This window comes from Elgaria multicarinata, chromosome 1 (genome assembly GCF_023053635.1).
Source record: "Elgaria multicarinata webbii isolate HBS135686 ecotype San Diego chromosome 1, rElgMul1.1.pri, whole genome shotgun sequence".
NCBI classification, from domain to species: Eukaryota; Metazoa; Chordata; class Lepidosauria; order Squamata; family Anguidae; genus Elgaria; species Elgaria multicarinata.
This window is the reverse complement of record NC_086171.1, coordinates 15,006,191-15,029,148: the sequence shown is the minus strand read 5'-3', so window position 1 is coordinate 15,029,148 and position 22,958 is coordinate 15,006,191. Positions and strand designations below refer to the sequence as shown.

At 41.1% G+C, this 22,958-nt stretch overlaps 1 protein-coding gene across 1 annotated transcript in view; it reads left to right on the top strand.

Moving 5' to 3' along the window:
- AGMO (alkylglycerol monooxygenase) overlaps positions 1 to 22,958 on the top strand; it is a 148,908-nt gene that overhangs the window by 17,212 nt on the left and 108,738 nt on the right. Inside the window, exon 3 of the mRNA XM_063123615.1 lies at positions 4,007 to 4,158. Within this exon, the coding sequence (XP_062979685.1) occupies positions 4,007 to 4,158 (152 nt within the window). The remainder of the gene's footprint in view (positions 1 to 4,006; positions 4,159 to 22,958) is intronic.

Below are 22,958 nucleotides of genomic sequence, written 5' to 3'. Positions count from 1 at the left end.
TAGAAGTAAAGCGCAATGCACATTGATGGTGCTGTATAAATAAAAAGTTCACAACACAAGATTCGGTAAAAGTAGCACAAGCTTTAGATAATGCTAAAAGAACCAGCCCAATAAGAACTCCTCCATGTGTCTGGAAAGAAAGCCCCTTGCAGCTGGATTAAAACAACAACAGCAGCAACAACAACAACAACAGCAAACCATCCCAGCATTTGCACTTATTATGGTTTTTGAGGGGGGGGGTTGTTTTGTTTTTTGGGTAGACATTTTTGCTTTGTGAATCCTTTTGTAGTTTCTTGACTTTTGAATATATGTGAGATTGGAGTGTATTATAATTCTAGTGAGTTGGGGTACCAGCACAGTAACGTCAGTCAGAACAGTTGTTTTTTAAATGTTGGTACTGTTTCCTGTAATCAAGGGCTTACCCACGTCTGATAATGGTATCCAACTTTTGTCATTTTTGTGAACTATTTTTAGCCTTAGGTTACTTCATAACTGGTTTTGCAAATCGAGAATGGAAGAGGATCATATTTGCTTGCTGAGTGAAGGCAGGGAATAGAACTCCCACTTCTTCTTCCTCTCCCTTTCCGCCACCTTGCCGAAAGTTTGCCTTTGTACTAGAGTGCGAAAAGGGGTAGTAGTGGGGGGAACCTTGACTGTAGCATGTCAGGCGTATTTCAACTCGATTTGTGTCAACTCTAATAAGTCGGTTGACAGAGTAATAAATTGGGTGTCAGCTCAAGAGCTGGCATTCGTTCAGAAAATAAAAGGGGATTTCGGATTGCAGCAAGCGCTTTTCCTTTTTCAATCTGAGGTTTCCCAGAGGGTTCATCATCTCCTTCCTTTTTCACAGAGGCCACATTATGGAATCCTACTATTTTGAAATTTTTACTTGTCTTTCTTTTTTATGGAAATGTACATTTCAATCAATAGATGTATTATCTATTAGTTCTTGATACATACTTGAACAATTGTTAAATGCCCAGAATTTAACTTTAAACAATCTTAAAGTGGGTTTTTAGGGGCCTTCCTAGACGAGGCCTTAGCATGCCTTCAGACCCGGTTTCCCTGCTGTGCGTCCACATGACGCACAGGGGAATCCGGCGGCAGGCTGCGCTGAGGCCTGGTCTAACACGCCATAAGCGAATTCGCTTATGGCATGCCTTTTCCCCAGCTCCGGCCTCAGGCCGGGGCTGGGGGAAGTGTAGTGACTTCCGAGGCTTTTTGCAGCTACTCGCTTACTCGCGAGTAGCCGCGAAAAGCCGCGGACCTGGCACAGTGCTCATACGAGCGCTGTGCCCATCGGCCCGAAGGGGGGGAAGGATGGCAGGGTGGGTGGCAAGCGGGGGCAGGTGAGATCGCGCCACGCGCCGCCGCCGCCCGAGCAAGCAGGCGAGCGGCGCTTGCCCGGGCAATGCCGCCCCATGCCAGGCATTGCCCGGGCAAGCGCCGCTCTCCTGCTTGCTCGGGCGGTGGCGGCGTGCGGCGCGATCTCACCCCCCCCTTGCCACCCACCCTGCCATCCTTCCCCCCCCCGGTAAAAAACACACACAAAAAAGGACTTACCAGTCCGCCGTCTTCGGGCCGCACCCGGCCCCTTTAAAAAAAAATAAAAAATGGCGGACGCCGCAGGGATCCGACGTCCCTGCGCGTCCGACGTCTGGAACCCTGGGTGAGGCGCGCTAACGTTAGCGCGCCTCGGCCCCGCCTCCCTGCCGGGATAACCCGGCAGGTCTAGCAAAGCCCTAAGCCACTATTTTGCTGTGATACCCTGTGGATTTTCATTTGCTGTTTTCGATGAAGAGACAACATTTTCCTAATAGTTTGAGTTTCATTACTTTGCAAAATCAGATTTTTAGAAGTTGTCTTTTCTAACATTATCTGAAAGCAATGAATGAATTTTATGTGTTTTTATCGCATCTTTCACAGAGTTCCATACAAAGGTTATTCTGGAGATAATGTTGGTGCAAAATAGGTAGAGTGAAGCCAGGTTGGAATCTGCATGTGAATCTTAGTGAATTTTCCTACTATTTTGCCATGGGGTATTGGTCAGATTATAAACATATTACTTGGAATAAGTCCCATAGACATAAATAGGCTTCATTCCAATGAACTGTATTTATAATCAAAGTTCAGATTAACCCACTTTTTTTCTTTGAGACCCTCAATGGAGAGCAGACTAGAAGATTAAAAATACCCCTAGAATAAGCTTAATTTAAAAATAACTAAATGCTAGCCTTTGTCTTCTGTAATATACAATCTAAAGAACCATAAATATATAAGTGTTGGTCATTTTTTCAGTTTGTGATCTGAGAGATTGTCCTTTAAGAATTCTAACTGTTGTTATGTTATACATTTTGTGATCTATGGATGAACGTAAAAATATGCAGATTTTACTTGCGTGACTTTAATTTAGTTGCACTGCAGAGTTGGTTTGAGTTTCACACTTTGGCTACAGCCCATGGAAAAAAGGACTCAAGGGCAAAATGAAAGTTCATAAAAAATGGAGGAAATGTATCTGTTCATATTTCTGGATATGCTGCAAAAGCATTACAATACTTCTATTAACAAGGCCAAAGTGAGAAAACAGTACCCAATGGCCACAATCCAGCAGAGAGTCAAGCCCTCTTAAGCCCTCTTGATTCAGTGGGGCTTAGGTGCATGTAACTGTGCACTGGATAGTGGCCAATAAATGATAACATTGTGTGCAGACGGTTGTGTTTTTTTTAATTTCCTGGGCAGGGAAATGATGTTGAGAGAATACTTTTTTGTTCTCTTTAGACTAGCATTGGTTCCCTTCTGGCTAGTTGTCTATATGATTAACAATTTAAGCTAAGACTCATGGGTGCCTCATGCTATAAATTGCAAAAATATGGTTGATCACATAAAATCATCTTCAGCAATATTTAAAGAACTGGACACTTATGAAAATCAAACATCTTCCAGGTGTTTTGCTTTAGAAAAAAATGGCAGGTGTATCTGCCATCGAAACTTGTATGGAAATTCTCGGCCCATCAGCTGCCAAAGTGAAGTTAAACAGATACCTTGAATGGAAAACCAGGACAGCTGTTTGAGGGCTATGAGTGAAGCACAGGTGGGCTATGACAGCCAGAGGTGAAAGAGGGTCCTATCATTCTCTTTCCCTATTTCTCTCATTTCCAAAGCTTTTACTTTTATGGAATAATAACCTAGAAACATTGCTAGAGTATTTCCCAAATAGTACCTTAGTGCATCAGACTTGATCATAGTGGTTCTTCACTGCTAAAGGAGTCAGGTGGGCAGAATATTACAGATAAACTTGGGTCAACCTAAATCTCATTTGAAGTAAATCTCACCCTAGACTCCAGCACCAAAATAGCAGGAATTTTGTATTCCTGACTGCGTGTATTTGTTTACCTTCTTTAACTCTCTAGTCATGCCATTTATTTATTTATTTATTTATTTAAGGATTTTTATGCCGCCATTCAGCCAAAAAAGGCTCTCATGGCGGCTTACAAAAGTATTTCTTGACATTTGAATTTGACTAGATTCAGGTTAGTGGGGCTTTTTTGGTTTTGTTTTGAATAATTCGTCTCCCCTATTTCATTTGCATGCTGCTAGATTAGACTTGTGTGTATTGCTCCAGCAACTGTTGGTCCAAGGTTTTACTAGAATGTGGATTGAGACTATTATTTATTCCTGAAAAACATGGAAGCCATATGGCTACTTCTACAACAAACAGCTTGTAGAAATCTTGCAGGAAAAGCACTTGTAAAGTTCTGATTGTAGCTAGATTAGGGGTGACCTAACTCTTCTTTAATATTTTGGGACAAGCAGCATTTAAGAAGAATGATTAAATGTGTGCTAACAAAATGTGCTCTCAAGATTGGAGCCTGATGAACACTTACTTGGGAGTAAGACTACTCAGTAGAGCTTCCTTCTGAGTAAACATGCATAAAATTGGAATGCAATTCGAACTCAGAAATGTTCTTCTAAACCCTGTTTTTTGTTTTGTTTTTGCAAATTTCAGTGTTTTGTCTAGAAGTGTTGAGTTAACAACATACATCTATGTGTGGGAAAACTATAGACTTCTGGAATTGCCATGGGACTCACTCTGGACATGGTATTTGACATTCCTTGGAGTAGACTTCGGATACTACTGGTTTCACCGCATGGCTCATGGTAAGATTTTATTTATATTCCTTATCCTATTTTCTCAATGGTTGCTGGGAAAGCCATGGTCAGACTGATGTATCTGATTGCTCTTACTCCTTTAACAAGTTGTTGTCCCTTACAGGGACAGCCCTATCATTAGGCAGAGTGTGGCAGTTGCCCCAAGAGGCAGATACTGGATGGTGGTGGCAGTCACTCCTCTGAGTGTGCCCTCTGGCCATTCCCCCGTCCAGAGCTGACATCCTGCTAGTGGTAATCCTTTGTGCCAGCCTGGAGCTGTCTGTCTGTCTCACCTAGGTCACTTCTTCCCCTTTGTACTACTCTCCCTCCTGATTGCACAGGGGAATCCCTTCCTCCAACTGGAGATAACAGTGAGGCTGTGGTGTATGTGAAGCTATGAACAGCAGTGACCACATAAATGAATACAGTCAGCATTGCATGCTGTCCCAATGGGTTGGGAAGAGCCATTTCTCCCAATGCTGTCTGAAGGCCTTTCTCTGTATGTCCCTCCAGACCTAATGAAGATATCAGGCCCACCTCTGCCCTATGCCACCAATCCTTTGAACAGTTTTGGACTTAATTAAAAAAAGGAGAGTTTTTTTAAAAACAGACCAAAAAACAAGGCAGTGATGAATGATCAGAAGCAGACATACTGCTCCTTAAAAAATGAAGAAGGTAGGCAGCCTGCCTGAAACATGGGAGGCTAAGGCTGATAGCTGTACCAACACTTCATACGCTGATATGTATGCTTGTCATTTAAATGCCAGTAATAACTTCTAAAGTCCTAACCTGTTCCCCGGTCATTTATCTTTATACCACCTTCACCCATATGATCCTGCCCAGGGTTTACATTCAATGCTAGAGACCCTACGCTCTAATGGTGGCACTACAATTGTGGAATTCTCTCCCTATGGAGGTCTGTCAATCACCCTTTCTTCCCATTTTATACAGTTTTGTAAACATTCTTATTCAGGCAGGCATTTTAAGATTCTGTATTCTGCTGTCTTTAATACTGCTATGTATTTTTTTATAGTTTTGATTTCTAGTATTGCATTTTTAACATCATAATATGTTTCTTTTTAATGTAAGCTGCTTTAGAAAATTAGTTTGGAAAGCAGGGTATAAATAACTTTAAATTGTGATGTTGGGAGGAACCCAGGCCCGCGCTCTTTTGTGTTATAACCTCACCCTAACAAGGTCAGCTTCACTGAAATTAGTGGGGAAGCCTCAATGCACTTATGGATTTCTTTCATACAATACTTAAGACTTCCCAATTTTGTACTCAAAGTGAAAACTTTACAGAGTCCTTGGATGTGTAGAAAACATTGGCACCAATTTTGAAGAATGATGGGAACAGGTAGGGAATTAGTATGGGCTGTTGAATGGAGTGGAAGCGAGGGATGGGCTTTGGTCCTAATGAGAACAATGATGATGGAAAAAGAACTGGGGTCAGAACTGGGCTAGAACAATGTTGGGAGGGTTTTTGAGTTAAGTAGAAGAGGAAGGAGGCAATCGGACATACAGCAATCCTATGGGGAGGAACTCCAGACTTGATTTAGGGAGAGGGGTGGGTGGGATATGAGGAAGTGCATGGGAGATGAGACAATAATACTAAGAGGAGGGGAATATTCATCATAAGGGGTAGCCAAGTTCTGTGTGTGGGTGTGAGAGAGAGGGAATATGCTTCACAAACAATGACATTTAACTGTATTGGCAGCACTAAGTCGTCCTTCTGAAAAATATGATTACCATTTTGAAAATGATAGTATTTGTGTAAAGCCAGTATTATTACACATGCCATACACAGAGCACATAATACTGTCAGCTAAGCTCGCATTAACAAACAGGGAGAGAGGGAGGGAGAGAGAGAAGGAAAATCTGTTCCATTCTGTTTTAAAAAAATGATTGCCCTTGAAGGCTGAAGGCTGTCAAACTCTTATTTAAAATAGATAACTTCATTGAAGGTAATGTGATTTTCTATGGTCCAAACAACTTGTGACACTCAGTTGCATAATTCTGTTCCCAGATGGTTTGTGTCTTTAATGCAAAGCAGTCTTGGAGCTGTGACCAAGAGCAGGAAGAGCATTAGGGGCTGTTTAACTCAATCACGTCCTGCCATTGGTCTGCTCAGAATCCCCCCTCCTCACCTGTGCATGTGGAGGAAGTTACAGGGTCCCATCAAAGAAAGAATCGTGCAACTGAGTACAACATGGACTTCATCACTGGTGCATATTTTTTTAAAAAAAGTTTTATGGTGTGAAAAGGCTGTTGTATTTTCCAAGGATACTGGAGTATTCGTTAGTTGATGCAACCCATGAAAATGAATAAAACTTATTTCTTTCTCCACAATCTTCTCTCACTTCTTTAAAAAATAGCCAAGTATATGAACGGTCCCACAATGGGACTGAAGTCTATCCTTGTTCTTCACAATATAAACTGGATGAACTTTGAAAATCTTGCCAAAGCTGCCTATGAGCAAATATAACTTTGCATTACTACGGAGGAAAATATGTCACCCGGACATGATCCTGTCAACAAAGCTGCTTTTATTTGGTTACATTTGAATTTCCAGATCTGTGAGGCTTCCGATTTCTTAGGCTGAACTCAGATATTATCTTCTTTGATTCTCTAAAATCTAGAGTCTCAATCATGGTTTGAAGGACCTGGAATGAGTTCTGTGCTGGTGTGCTCTCCTTCCTCTCCTCTCTTCCTTTCACAAGCTCAGCATAATAGAATATTTTCTGCTTTGATCCAATCACAGTTTGCTATTATGAACCAGCAAACTGTGGTTTGTGTGAGCCCTCCAAACCAGGATTGCAGACCAGAAGCAAATAGTTTGGCAGCCTCATTCAAACCACAATTGCTGGTTGAGACAGAAGTGCAAACTGTGGTTTGATCAAAACAGGAAGGATTTTATTAAGGAGAGTTCATAATGTGAACTGCCCAGAGAGCTTGGGCTATGGGGCGGTATACAAATGCAATAAAATAAATAAATAAAATAAAAGGAGGAGATGTACATGTAAGCACAGAGCTCTTTCCTAACTCTCCAAACTATGGTGACATAATTTTGAGTGTAGATTTTGTTTCGATTTTGACAAGCATCTATTAGTAAATTTATAGGGTTGCAGAAGGGCCATTTGCAAGCTGTTTATAAGGGGTGAGGACGTACAATTTCAGTCACATTTTTGTATGACCTTACTTAATTTCCCCACCTTAATTCTTTAACCCAGTTATTAAGAGCTTTAAAAGCCGTTTTTAGTCATTAGGATTTCCTGAAAATTATAACACTTCTAAAACTTTCCAGAAAACAACGTGCTACTTTGAAAGGTGTAGAAATGACACATGACATGTTGATACAGGAGGCTTGTTTCTGGTGGAGGGAACTGACTATTAGGAAATTCATTTATGTTTAATATTGTTGGTACAGCGCCACTGTAGTGTATAAAACGATGGCGTACAAAATGATGATAACCAGAAGTGATTGCTTCAGGCAAGTGCTCATATAGGGGTTTGTTTAGTTTTAGAGCTGGTGCAGATGTAACTCTCCCAATCACTTAACCACCCTTTCCCTGATATTCAGTGACTTGAGCTGTCACCAAGTAGCAGGACCTAAATTGTCTGGAAAAAGTCAAAATACACAGAGGATTTCAAGGACACAATAGACGGTCTGTTTTGTACGAAAACTAACCTGATGAAGTTGTGTCTGGAGGAAAATACACAATGCACTGCACTTATGGAAGCAATCTAGTTTCGCTAGAACCTCACTACCAAGTGACTGCAAAGTCATTGCACCTCGAAAAGAGAGCAGGGAAAGTGATGTCACCAGTTTACTCCCAGAGGGTAAACTGGGTGTACCCACAGAATGGTGTGCCAAGATCACCTGCAGATATCTACATAGAGAGGCAGGATAGGGGAAAGAGACCTTAGTCTCTACGCTCCTTGCCATGGCTTTGTTCCACTTCCCAAAAAATTTCCTTGTACAGGAAGTGTGCCTATGCTCTTCGCCTTTGCCTAGAAGGCTACAGATGTTTCAAATTTCTTGGCGCTGGGAATATATCTGTTGCTGTCAAAAGAAGAGCCCAACTAAATCAGACTAAAGACTTAGCTAGTCTAGCATTTTTGTTCCCACAGTGGCCAGTCGGAACGCCACTGAAAACTCACAAGCTGGACGCGAGCTCAATTTAGCACTGTTCTGCGTCTGGTACTGAAGGTGATATATAGAGCCATCATGTAGCTATTGATAGCCTTATCCTCTACGAATATGTCTAACCGCCTTATTAAGGTAGGTAGGGGGAGGGCCCTTCCTCTGCTTCTTAGCCCTTACAGCCAAGCTGCTGCTGCAGAAGAGAGGAGTGAAATCAGGGGGCTGTCAAAATGTTCTGGAAGCCCTGAGATGTCTCCACGGTGGCGCTGCATTGATCATACGACATAGCAGCCACCTTGAAGCCATCCAGAGAAATCCAACTTTTCAGGATGGAGTGACGTGAACATGACCCTTGATTGTCTAACCTCACTCCATCCTCGATGTGGAAGAGTGGCTGGGTGGATGGCGACCCCTGATTGGTCACCAAATGCCCTAGCAGAGGGAAGGGGCAGGCCCAACTGCTGGAACCCCGTGTTTTTGCTGCAGCATCGAGATTAGTCACTGCTACCCCAAAGCAGCAAAAGCAAGGGATTTTGCTTAAAATGGTGGCCACCTGATGTCATGGAGGCAGCCCCCAAGTATGCAGAGCTACACAAGCCTTCCTTCTAGCTTGTACATACATCTTGTAACAGTGGCCTGGTTGAGAAATTACATGATGTTGATCTAGACTCTAGAAGGAAGACTTTCCCACCAACACTATGTCTTGAATCATTTATTGATTGATTGATTGATTGATCATATTTATACCCCGCTCCTCAGCCAAAAAAGGCTCTCGGAGCGGCTTACACTTAGCAAAAAAGACAGTCCCTGCCCTCAGGCTTACAGTCTAATAAAGACATGACACACAAGGAACTGGAGTTCAGGAGGGAGGGGGGAGGAGAGAGAGAGAGAGAGAGAGAGAGAGAGAGAGAGAGAGAGAGAGAGAGAGAGAGAGTCCAACAGGAGCAGGCCATGATGTTTCTTCTGCCTGCTCCTGTCCCCTTGCACTTTCTTCTTCCCCACAGGGCCAAGATGACAGTTTGCCCTGTGGGGGTGGGGGAAGAGTCCAACAGGAGCAGACCATGATGTTTCTTCTACCTGCTCCTGTCCCCTTGCACTTTCTGAATCATGTCATGCTTTTCCTAGTGGGAGCATGGAAGTACAAGTGAAATCTGGCTTACTCCCCCAGTTACCTCTAGTAGAGGTTTTGGGGATCTATTGTTAGAACAGTACAACAATGGGACCAATTACCTATGGAGGTCGTGGGCTCTCCCACACTAGAGGTATTCAAGAGGGAGCTGGACAACCATCTGTCAGGTATGCTTTAAGGTGGATTCCTGCATTGAGCAGGGGGTTGGACTCGATGGCCTTATAGAGCCCTTCCAACTCTACTATTCTACGATTCTATGAGTCTTGCTTAGCATGTCTAAGAAACAGAAGTCCAAACCTAAAAGAGCTGGTAAAAGCAAGACCTCTTACATGCATGTAGCTATCTGCAAGTCTTGAGACTGAACATTGAGCGAATCCTTGTTGTTTTCACTCTGTGCAATGTATTTTTGGGGGAGGAAATTTATTCTCATTCTCCTGTATATATTGAGTTTTTATTTAAAAAGTAGCTTCCGTATCTGTATTGTCTGTGCTGAACTTTGAAAACACAGCTGCATAATGAATGCAATCGCATGTGTCTGCTGTGTGGCCCTAGCAATTTATATGCATAGACTTAAAAACCACAATAAGAGGACTTCAGACTGCTTATATTTATACTTATTGGCATCCTAGGGAAGAAGGTAAAGTTCAGTTTATAAAACCTGGGCAAAGAAGGATGTAACTTTTTCTTTTCTCCCTTGGGCTGAATCTCAGCTGAAATAACTGACAATTTCTGGACTTGCAGGAGGAAATGATGAGCTAAGATAAATATCCAGATGTTTGCTGGCCAGATGGATAATGTTACATTTTGGAAGACAATGGTATACCTGTGTCTCCTGACAGGAAGTTGTAAACACACACAACCTTTTTATCTCTTTAGTCTTAATGAAAATGTGTCTCGCTTCTTAAAAGTATGCAAATTTTTATAAGTGAGCTCATAAAAACTCTAAATAACAAATCCATACAGTGTATCTGTTTAGCTAATTGAACACCCTTTGTGCATTGTTTTGAATTCACAGGAGACGTGCTTCCAGAAGTGCCTCTCCAACATTAGGAAATAGATGTGCCATCTTTTCACAAGCTTCCTACGACCTACTCCCATGTTCCCAGTTATTTATTTACAAAACTGAAAGCCGCAATTCTTTCCCCTCTTCACCTACCCACACTAATTCCCTCTCTCTCCCACCTAGTATTTGTTCTGTTTCATTTCAAGAAAGTTGTTTGAAGCGGGTTCATGCACATACAGATGTTATGCTCTTAACTGTCTAGGCTCTCTTTCTGACTTGGGGAAAGGATTACTATGAACTTCAATCAAAGTTTTATTGAACTGTGTAAGCTCTTGCGAAGGCTACTCCTCAACTCCCAAAGCCATATATGTATGTCGTCCATCCTGCATCGTGAAGGAAGAAACCAGTGCTGAGTGGAAATGGAGGGTGCTCTTCACAAACATTCTGGCCCCTTGCAAAAAGCACCACCCTTTTTGGCAATTTTAGGGGATTGCTGAAAAAAGAAAAAGAAGTTGTTTGTTCATTCAGGTTAAAGGCTTCCTGCCCTCATTCTGTATTGATTTTGTGACATTATGTAGCCAAATTTGATTAGTTAAAGGAGCAATCCTATGTCCCATAGATATTGGCCTTAGCTAGATCTAAGGTTGATCCCGGGATCAACCCGGGGTCATCCCTGCCTGCTCCCGGGATATCCTGTGTGTCATTTACATAAACAGGGATGACCCCAGGATGATCCCGGGATAAACCTTAGGTCCAGCTAAGGCCATTGTCTCAGGGGCCAGAGGATATTGGGGGCTTTGCTCTCTGAGGTCTTAGAGAGTGCTCCAACTTCAGAAGGGGGAGTCAGAAATCCATCTCCTTCCCCTACCCTCTGGCAGCTGGTGTGGAAAGAACTGCAATGGCTTCCCTCCAAGGTCAGAAAATCAATCTCAGAGAAGGGAGAAAATGGGGCATTTCAGTGGGCAGAGAGGGAAAGAGACTGAGGAGGACAGGATACAAGCTGTTCTGAGCCTTTGCCAGCCTCCGATCCTCCCTCTCCGAAAAACCCATCTGTCAAAATACGCAAGGTGGGGAGGCGAAGATCAACTTCACCACTTCTCCCACACTGCATTGCATGATCGGAAGCATTTCAGGTCGGGATTTTGATAATCGAGGGTGCAATCCTGTTGATTGGAATCAACAGGATTGTGCCCTAAGAACTTTGTGATGTCTTGCCAGCTATGTGATTCCTGATTGACTGGGATCACATAATCGCCACGAAGGAGGAGAAGATTTTTTAAAAGTATGTGCCAAAGTAGCAAATTTGTTCTGGAGCAAATTTGTTCCTTTTGATCGCACTGTTCTCTTTCTATAATCCCAGGTTGGCCTAGGAACTTGACACCTATGATGATCCACATATACAAAGCATGCATGAATTGGGTATATGCACATAAACCATACCTAAGATACCCATGAATTTCCATGGACATTCTGGCTCAGTGGAGTGGAAGGATCATGTATTTAGGGGTGGGGATGAAGATGTATGGTCCATTCATAGGTTCTTTCCTAAGGCTAGTATGTACCAATGTGCAGCATTATTACAGATGATAAATATGTTGTTTTAAAATCCCATATGAATTGGTGATGAAGTCTCCCACTGAATAACTGCTCAAATTCATTTTGTGCTCGAATAATGGTTATTAGATTTCTTTTATTTTCAATCAGGTTTGCAAAAAGTGCAAGAGTCTATCTAGCAATTGATTATAGTAGCAATGATGGAACACATCCTACAGATGATGTATTTCACAGAATAATTTCAATATGCAATAATTAGGGTCACCCAGATCATAGAGAATCCTTCTAGATTTCCATATGATTATATCCTAGACAGCAGACGTATTAGAGCATATTATTAAAAGAGATGCATATAACACATCTGTTTGAAAGAGGAAAAAGAATGAGTATCGTCTTAAGGCTTTAGTGCACAATAACGCCAGGAATCTAAAATTAAAACTGTTATTAGAAGCGGTTGAAAGAAGGGACTGAACTAAAGCTGTGCCTTACAATCTTGGCTATTGTTATATTATTGCAGAGTCCCACAGGCAAGCCTAACATGAACAGTACAGAGACTTCACATCCTGGCTCTTTTGATTCTTTTGTCTGCCCTCCAACCTGCACGGCCAGGAACTTTCAGTTGAGAAAGATTTATGAAGCCCTCACTAACAGGGTCAACCCTGTTATATCATCAGAGGGTTCCTTCTTAAAAAATAATAACATCCATCCACAGCTCTGTAGGGTGGCCTTTCTTGGCATCAGCATTTTGTGTTTGTCTTAACAATCTGTGCACACAAAAGACCCCCCTCCCCAAACTCCAACGAGGACGTCCATCAATTCTGTTAGGCACAGTAGCTCCGGCTCTTGTTATCTGTCAGCCCTGTGTCATCTGAGGTAACTGATATGTTGGAGAGTTGCTGTAAACTTCAAAGGGGTAGAACTGAGCATCCTGAGGAGACATGCTTAGATTTAGAGGTTTCCACATCAGAAGATCTAAACAGAAGGGACTGAATGTTTTAAAAGAAAACTTCTCTCTCACATGCACAAACGACTCTAGGAAATAGCATATTAGCATAGATTGCAAGTATCCTGAATTGATTGCCAAACTTAAAAAAATAATAACCCAAAGACAGAAAATGAAAAAAAAATATAGACAGATGTGCCACAAGACTCCAGAAGTTTTTTGTACAGAGAATGTGTACATAATAGATCATTTCTCACGCAGCTGTCTTTCTTGCAGTTTAAGCTTAAATAATTTGACTGAAGCAATCAAATGCATCACTTCTTGTAAGAATTACCAATAGATAGATAAATAAGGATATTTGTATTTTCTTATTGCTCTCTCAAAATGTCGTTTTATTTTGTTTACTATGATTTCATAAATTGTTTCTTTATTTTTTAAGCCCTCCTTTCAAATGGTGTCTCCTGTGTTTGAGAGTTTAAACAACAATATAAAAAAGAATATATTCTTGAGTACTTAGCCAGGGATTTTTGAGAGTTAATACTCCCACTCTTATTTGTCAAGAGCCATGGGATTTCTAACATCCGCAAAACAGACAGGAACTTGGTTTTATGCCTTAGAAAAGGATGGATATTTTCCACCACATAATCTGTAGTGCAATTACCAATAAAAAAGTAATATTTAAGTACTGAGCAATCTGCAGTGGGATTTTTTTTTTTTGAGTAAGACACAAGCCCTGAAGTTAAAAAAAAAAAAAAAAGACATAAGGAATTTGCATCAAGTTTCACAGTGAATATATAGAAATCGCCGAAATATATAGGTAGGCAGGACCTGAGGCTAGAAAGATGGATGGGTTTTTTGGGTTTTTGAAGCCCAAGGCTGTAGGCCACGTTAAGCTCTTACTTCCCCGGTGTGTTCTGAGGCTTCTGCAGGCACTTTATCTCATGCAAAACTCAATAAGTGCTCCAAAGCATACACCCTCTTCACAAGTATGTCATGCATTGATCGAGCTGTTCTGTGGATTGGGGACCCACAAACCCTGGCTCTCCTCTTGGAAGAAGAACATTGTTCCTGCATTAATGATGAAGGTGATACCTTTTGCTGTGAGCATTTTGTGCTGATTGCTGTTTCCCATTGCTTTCTTAGGGTTCAGTTTTCCAAAATTCCCTGACTGTATCATAACTGCATCTATCTCACTTCCTCTTCTCTCTTATTTGGATAGACACACGCCCTCAGTAGAAAATAATATACCATAGATTTACATTTCTTTTAGCCAGGGTTTCATATATGTAGTCATTAGACTCGCCGATATCTATGGTATTTTTGAGCTGTTTGTTAACCAAATAAATGCTGATCTCATTTAAATATGTCTCCTATATTTTAATCCTTAATTTAACAATTCAGTCTTTCAAAAGTCTTAGGTGTCCATCCAGGCGCTAGGGTTTGACTGCTTAGCTCTCTAAAGCCTAGATCTGAATTAGGGATGTTGGAGGAAGCCGGTTGGCGGGTGGGGCTCAATGAGCTTTCATCAGCTTGGTCCCCCAGATTTCAGCTTGTCTTCAATAGTTGCCCCCAACATGGTCTTCAGCAAATATTTTTATTTTATTTGTGGAAATAAACATTTGCACAAATTGCGGCCAGAATTTGCTCAAATTATGCAAATGTCTATTTCCGCAAGTAGATAAAAAATGCTGAAAAAGTTCCCAGATTTGGTGGGAAACCCCACGGCTCAGCTTGCAAAGTTGGGCACGCTGTGGAATTCCAGCGAGCCCAAAAGGGACCAGATTTCCTGGTGAAAGACGTCGCCAGTCTGAATCCTTGTGAATTCATCCCTACTAGGGAATTCATCCTTATTAGTACTGAATTTGTGTTGGCTCCGCTTCTTTCTGACAGGCTCCTCATCCATAACAGTTATACTGCAGGCAGGTCCAACGTGGTCCTCTCAATGCTGGGAATAACAAGTGGAGACTGTTGAGACCTTTGTTTCAATTCACTTTTGGTAAGAATTTACCAAAATTAGCATATTTCTTCATATTTGAGACAGAAAGAACTTGAGATTTTAAAAAACTGAATGCAGACGAAAGTGAAATTGACAGATTCATCCATCTCTATGTAATGCTAGCTTTTAAAACCTTTGGTTGGAGAGGAGAAATTGGTTACCTCTGAAGGCAATAGAATTTCTTATGATAAATCCAGGAACATTGTTCCTCTGCACTCTTTGGCATTTGATATTACTTGTATATGTTTTTCAAAAAGGCATTTTAGAAGGTATGTAGAGGCAACATGCCAAGTTTGCTAGCTGTTCTCTTGTGACAAGCAATTAAAACTATGCTGGTTATTGCTAAGTATATTTATCTTTCCTTAGCTAGAATGGGTCCATTTGTCTTCTACTAGTTGCAGTGCCTGCACATTTTTCTAAGTGTCATTTCTGAATTGCTAAAGGTACCTGCGTAGAATTGCTGACATGACAATAAAAATCAGCTAACTGTATGGTACACTTGATATTGCAAGGTGATCTGGTGCCAGATGACTGCAAAAAAGAAGGAAAGTTGGATCCAGGCCAACATACTGGCATGGAGTTTAAACAATGCTTTCGCAAAAGTGCTAGAGCTGGTATGATGTGGTGTAATGGAATGCATCCCAGCCACCTTGCGTGTTTTACTCAGATGCAAATCCACTGCTATTAATCGCATTTCACTTTAAAGTAAGTGAGCATCTCATTGCAGGCTATGAACTCTGAGCCAGGAAGTTTCTGGTTCTAATCTTTCCTCAACCATGAATTTACTGAATGGCCATAGAAAAGCCACTGGGTCAGTTTAGACATCATGCCAAATAGTAGTTAAAGAAGATTAACTGTAGTTTTGTGTTATGTCTGAATTGATAAAACATAGTTAGAAGCCATTGCTCTTGCTTTCAAGAACTTTGCACCTAGAGACAGGACTGCTGAGCAGACAGAAAATGGAAGCTGACAAAAACCAGCTCTAAACCATAGCTTTCCTGATTTCTTGAAAGCTCTCATATCATGGTTTGGGTTCTCAACTGCAGTACGACAAACCATGACATGTTTGAATTGAGCCTCAGCCTCCTAAATTTAATATGTCAGCCTCCTAAATTTAATATGGAGATAAGACTACAGGCAAAATTGTTATGAAGATTGTATTTGTGCGATACTGTTTTTTGAACAATCAAAAAACACCATATTGAGTATCTTGAAAAGAACTGAGTACTCTTTTGGAAATACTGTCATAATTTTGCTTTACTTCGAATAAACCATTTCAGTTAAGTTTTACAGTGCAATCCTATGCATGTTTATTCAGAATTAAGTCCAACTGAGTTCAGTGCTACTTATTCCCAGGTGAATGAGTATAAGATTGCAACCTCAAGTCTCTAAAACTTGCTTGATATAGGCCATAGCTAGACCTAAGGTTTATCCCTGGATCGTCCAGGGGTCAAACCTGTTCATCTAGGTGACACACAGGGGATCCAGTGCTCAGGCAGGGGCGAACCCTGGATGATCCCAGGATAAACCTTAGGTCTAGCTGTGGCCATACTTTACTTGAAGTAAAGCAAAATTGTGATGGTATTTCAAATCCTCAAAATGATTTCAAAAGCCAACATAATTTTGCCTTACTTTCTTTTTTTTTTACTTCTGCCATTCAAGATCTTTCTCTCTCTCATTCGAACAGTATAACCAAAGCATCATAGAAAAATAAGAAGAGTCTAGTCAACTCTCAAATGATTAAAAGCATTTACCTTGCTCTTGTTTGCCTTGGATGTTAAAATGGATCTTCTGAACCAGAGGGCAATATCGCTGTATCTGAAAGATGCAAGCAATTATATGTATCTGAAAGATGCAAACAAAGCCCAGAGTAGTAATTACCTGGTCTACACAGTAAAATTATGAATAAAACTGGCACCAACTCATTAACAATTCTTTGGTGTTTCTCTATATTAAAAATTGGAGCAGTCAGAAGCAGAGAGTAGGGTTTATATTTTTCTCTAATTACTTCTGCTGCAGTCCTTGAGAGTTGTAGTGAGAATAAGGGATTGTACACATGCAGTGGGGAAAATTTTTTTGGGGGGGGGGAATTGTGAACGATCATCTTGTAGAATGGGCAGTCACCTTTTCCAGATTAGCTTTCTGGTTCAGCTGGCTTATCTCCTGCAATTAAAAAATAATAATCAAACTTTTTGAAACATCTGGCTGTGAATATATTTCTCTTGATCTGCCCTATGGCTCTCTAGAATTGTGGCCTTTAAGAGCTCTTGGCCTCATGTGAAGGGATATATTCATGCTTGCGGTAATCATGGCCACTGCCAGACCACTTTGCCAGCTGACTGGCTGTGTAGGAATGGTAAGGGAATAAAAAGAATGCAAAATAAGGGAGTGGTGATACAAGAGGAAGCAGACATAAAGGTCAACAGACAAGGCTTCTTGAAAATCTTGGGTTTGGTTTATACAAGGATTTGGGAATAGGGAAGTCATTTATTTATGTGCTTTAAAAATTACAAGCTGCTCCTCAGCATAAACTCTTAGGTCAGCATGGAGTTAAAAGAAGACAGTGTGTTAAAATCAAACAATAAACTAGTGTAAAAGATAGGAAAAGCATAATTAATTCAGCAAATCAGGCCAGACCATAAAACCATTGCCGGTGTTAAGGGGAGCCATGCTTCGGCACCTGCCAAAGGCACAAACCAATGAAGGGGCCCGCTGAGTTGCTCCTCCTCTTCACCATAGCAGCCTGCTTGTTCAGCTTCCTCTGACTCCTCTGGTGCAGGTAGCAAAGAGTTACAATTCCACCCAAGCTGCTATCATGGTAGCCATGGTTTGGCAACTACCCAAGAAAAGAGCTCCTGAATTTTTTCTTCCTTTTAACCATTGCAACTTTTTTGTTCCCCTGCCTTGCTCTGGCCAGACAACATTGGCAGTGAGAAGAAGGCGCAGTAGATGCCACTGCCTCCTTGCTCACTGGTGCTCTGTCTGGTGCTCTGTCTGTCAAGCCATAGCAATGAAGATAAAAGAGGATGAGGAGCAATAGCAGTTGGTGACAATGGCCATGAGAAGAGAGGCTCACTGAGGGAGGACACCCATTGAGGCAGTCCATATGTGTGTGTGTGTGTGTGTGTGTGTGTATTGAAAGGCCTAGATAAATTTTAAAAAAACTTTTTTTGATGCCAGATAGGTATCAGAGTGAGTACCAGGCACGTGTCTTTAGGCGGGCATTTCAAATGATAGGCACTGTAACCAAAAAGCCCTAAGAATATTACATAATTTTCTTACTAAAGAAATAAAAATGGGTTTTAAAATTTGGCTAGAATAAAGTGAACAGAAGGGCATTCTAGGCTGTCTCATTGTCCCCATTTTTTTCATAAGCATTCTCTTTTTAGTTGCTTTCTGGGCAATCTTTTCACCAAGATGGCCTCTCCAAATCAATTAATGAAGCAATAGGCCAACAGTGAAAGAATAGAGTCTCTTCTGTGAATATTTTTCATTCTTCCTCCTCGTAAAATTTTGATGCCTCAGCATCATCCCTTTCCTTCTTGGCAGTATGTGACGATCGCCAATCTGTTTATACTCTTCTTCCCAGCCAGTGTAATTGAACCCCCATTATTCTCCCCCCTGTGAGGATTGTTAAGTTCATTTGTTTTAACTGTTTTTGAAAGGGGGAAAATTGGCCTCACTTAGGAGCTCTCTCTTTTGGGATGCCCTCAAAGTTTTAAATCCTGCTTAAAAGCACCACAAGTGATGCAACCTTCCTGGTTCTTCTTCATCATAGTGGGGAGTTTTGGCTGGACAATGAAGTAAAAACACACACACCAAAAAACCCACTGTCTGTGCTATGTACACTGTAAATCTTTCATTAGTACAGAATATGAATTCTTGGCTCCATAATTTTAGCTCAGCTCAGCAATTTCTTTCCCCCATCCCCTTCCCCTCCTGTGTGGCCTCAGTTTTTGCATATTTATTTTCTCACTCCGTTGATCTTTGCTTTTATCTAATCCTGGGGGGGGGGGGCGGTATTGAGGTCATGTGGCTAGACCGGTCCCATCATCAACACACTGATTAGCCACACTCCTGTTGTCCACACGTGCACTTTACATCAGAAGGGTTGTGCTGTTGTGTATGTGTAGATCTCATGCATGCACTTTGGCCAGGATTGGGCCAGGATCAACTCCTCACAGGAAGGCTAATCTGTGTGATTCCACAACCTCCTCCCATGTTTTTTGAAAATAGTGGGGGGGGGCATCTGAATGCTTCTCTTATCTAGATGATTATAGGGCAGGGGTAAGCAACCCTTTAGGGCCCTTGGGCACATTTAACAATTTGAGAAATGGTTGTGGACACTGCCACAAAATGGCTGCCATAGAGGTGTGGCAAAGGACAAGTATCTTGCTCAAAAGATTGAGTTCAAGGCAGAGGTGCCCCCAATACACTAAACAACTCCTTTGGACCCACAGCCTCAATCGAAATCTATTGCATAGGAATCCATGCTGCTAGAAAGAAAATGTATCATTTTTTTTAAGAAGTGGGAGGGGTAAGACCCTTGGCTGATGCCAAAAAAGTTATCCTTGGTGCATGTGAACACTGCACTGCCTACCCCTGATCTAGTGTAGCAGAATGCTGCCTGAAATACTTGCTCTCCAGATTACTTCAAGTAATCTGGAGAGCATGTAATGCTGCTTCTCTCATCCAAAGAAAATAAAAGTCAACGTGCATCTGATAAATTCTTTGCTTGTATTGCTTGCATGGCAGTCTTAGAGACTGTAGGAACAGTGCAATATACATGCCTACTTAAAAGTAAGCCCCATTTGGTTCAATTGGGCTTACCAGGTAAGTGCTGTTTTTATCTTGGTTCTGCTTTTGTACTTTATATTATATTTTGGTTTTATTCTGTTGTTTTATACTTTGAATTGTCTTAATTTCGTAAACTGCCCAGAGAGCTTTGGCTATTGGGTGGTATAGAAATGCAATAAATAAATAAATAAATAAAATATATAATAAGATTGCAGCCTAATTTGTTTCTGGGATCATAGAATCGCAGAATAGTAGAGTTGGAAGGGTCTATAAGGCCATTGAGTCCAACCCCGTGCTCATTGCAGGAATCTACCTCAAAGCATACCTGACAGACGGCTGTCCAGCTGCCTCTTGAAGGCATCTAGTGTAGGAGAGCCCACAACATCCCTAGGTAATTGGTTCCATTGTCATACTGCTCTTACAGTCAGGAAGTTTTTCCTGATGTCCAGCCAGAATCTGGCTTCCTGTAACTTGACCCATTATTCCATGTGCTGCACTCTGGGATTATTGAGAAGAGATCCAGGCCTTCCTCTGTGTGACAGCCTTTTAAGTATTTGAAGAGTGCTATCATGTCTCCCCTAAATCTTCTCTGCTCCAGGCTAAACATGCCCAGTTCTTTCAGTCTCTGCTCATAGGCTTTGTTTCCAGACCCCTGATCATCCTCGTTGCCTTTCTCTGAACCCCATCCAGCTTGTCTGCATCCTTATTGAAGTGTGATGCCCAGAACTGGACACAGTACTCAAGATGAGGCCTAACCAGTGTTGAATAGAGGAGAACCAGTACCTCACGTGATTTGGAAGCTATACTTCTATTAATGCAGCCCAAAATAGCATTTGCCTTTTTTGCAGCCACATCACACTGTTGGCTCATATTCAGCTTGTGATGTACAACAATTCTAAGATCCTTCTCGCTTGTAGTATTGCTGAGCCAAGTGTAACTGTGCATTTGGTTTCTTTTTCCTATGTGTAGATAATGATGTTCTCTCATACTATCTCCAGGTCTCAGTTCAAGAGCCCAGGAGCCCTTAACTCTAGAATGCATCAGGCTTGGCACTGAAATGTGAATTGAAAAAGAAAAGAGTGTGCACAGTGTTTTTCCTGCTACTGCACTACTACCACTATCAGTCACCATGTAACTGGGATCATTGGGCAGAGGACAAACATTATTTTAGAAATTAATTGCTATTTATTTATTTATGTGTGAAATGGAACAGTAATAGTGCTGTTCCATATTGCATGGATATTCATGCACAGCACTGATATATTATTATTATTATTATTATTATTATTATTATTATTATTATTATTATTATTATTATTATTATTTTTGATGCCTCTTTGGTTAATGGCTTGTCTCTTTAATAGTGATGATATTCCAGGAACCTCAGACTTCAAATGTAGCCATGCCAAAAGATGAATAAATATTGAGGATGACACATTCCCATGATTTGTATTATAAATGTTCTAATAATATTCTTCTATGGACAAAGGTTCATACAATTTGTGGGGGAATTTTTCCCACACTTAGAAATAATTGGCCACAGTATTCTCTGGAATTCTCTTCTGTTTCTTATTTCACAAACATTGGTCAAATTGACAGAGAGAGAGAGAAATTAGAAATATTGTGCATCATCAAAGATTCCATTGAAGCAAACAAATAAAAATAGAAGCTGCAAAAAGTTATTTTCTGATATGAGTTCTTTGTATACCACATAGTTTACTCACAATAATGATATCGGTAGAAATTGGAACCCACTCTATAAGTCTTACACAAAGTTGCTACCAGCTGAAATTTCAGCCAGTGGAGGAAGCAGCATTACCAAAAAAAGTGTTACTTGGATCAAATGGCAAATGTACTGAAAAATAATGGATCTAAGAAATAATGTGTTGTTCTCTCATACAGTCAATTAATCCCAGCTGCATTGGAGGTTACCCTTATAATCTAGCAAAGAAGCAAATCAGTATTGCCCAAATATCCTACTTATTTGAGTAAATAACTTCGTTGTTTAAGGAGGGCATTTACTGCCTTCCATTTTCAGACAGTGCTTATGGTATGCCTGGAAGAAAGGTTTACTAATAACAATTTGTTGTGGTGAAATGTTGATGGGAAATATGGTTCATCATCTGTTAAACTGATATAAATACGGATTTCTTCTGAGTAGGTATGTATAGAATTGCACTGTTAAAAGTACCATTTTGGGGAGTAGTTTTTCTGAATACTGTGTAGAATCTCACTTTCATAAGTGATTTTTTGTTTTGTTTTACTGCTTCTGTTTGGAGAAACTGTGTGAAACTCCGACATAGCTGAACAAATGGAAGAGGGTTTAAATAATTGCTCCCAATGAGAGCATAGTTGTGATTATTTCCAAAATCATCTTGTCCTGTTCCCTGTCAGTATTTTCCAAAGATTAACCCCCATCATCTTAATTATTATATGTCACAGTTTGCAGGCAACATGGTAGCAATCGGAGGGATTCCTTGTTTCTACCATAATCTATGATGATGGATTGGATGGATAAGGTGGCACTGTTCTCTCTGCTCCGGGTATGTCTGTTAGATCAATGTTCTTTCACCCAGGGACGAAATCCAAACAGCCCCTAAGCACGACTCCACCATTCAGCGACAGAGGGTTCAAAAGCTCTTTATTGATTAGTAATCAAGATCTGGTCTCTTCAAAGGGAGCAATCAGACAAAGACATTGGGAATTCAGCACAGCATTTGAGCCTGCAAGGGGCAGGGCCCTGTTGCAGCATTAACCAATCAGAACATAACACTGGGGCATAGCTAATTATGCTAAACAATTCTCTCTGTTCTGTAAACAATACCTTTGGCCTTACAGTAAGTTACAGAGAGTTAACTTTGACACAGGAGTACTGGAGCCGGAGCTCTTGTTTATATTAGATAAGACAGATGCAAGGATGCACTCAAGGAGATATTTTCGCATACATGACATTATGACATTTTGCCTGCAATATGATGGCTACTTTACAGTTTCCTTTTAAAAATGGAGAGACTTCTGCTAACATGTCTCCATGCTTAGAAACTGAGCACGGAGATGGCAAAAAGGGGGTGGTCCCAGGGGCAGGGAAGGGAGGAGATCACAAAGCTCCTTTACCCAGCTTCCTGTGCATTGCGTGGCCTCCCTCCCCCGCTCTGAAGTTCCCAGGCTAGACAGGCGACCTTGCCTCTCTAGCCAAAAATGCAGGGCAGCAGGAGCACAGAAGCGAGGATTGCCTCTGTGCTC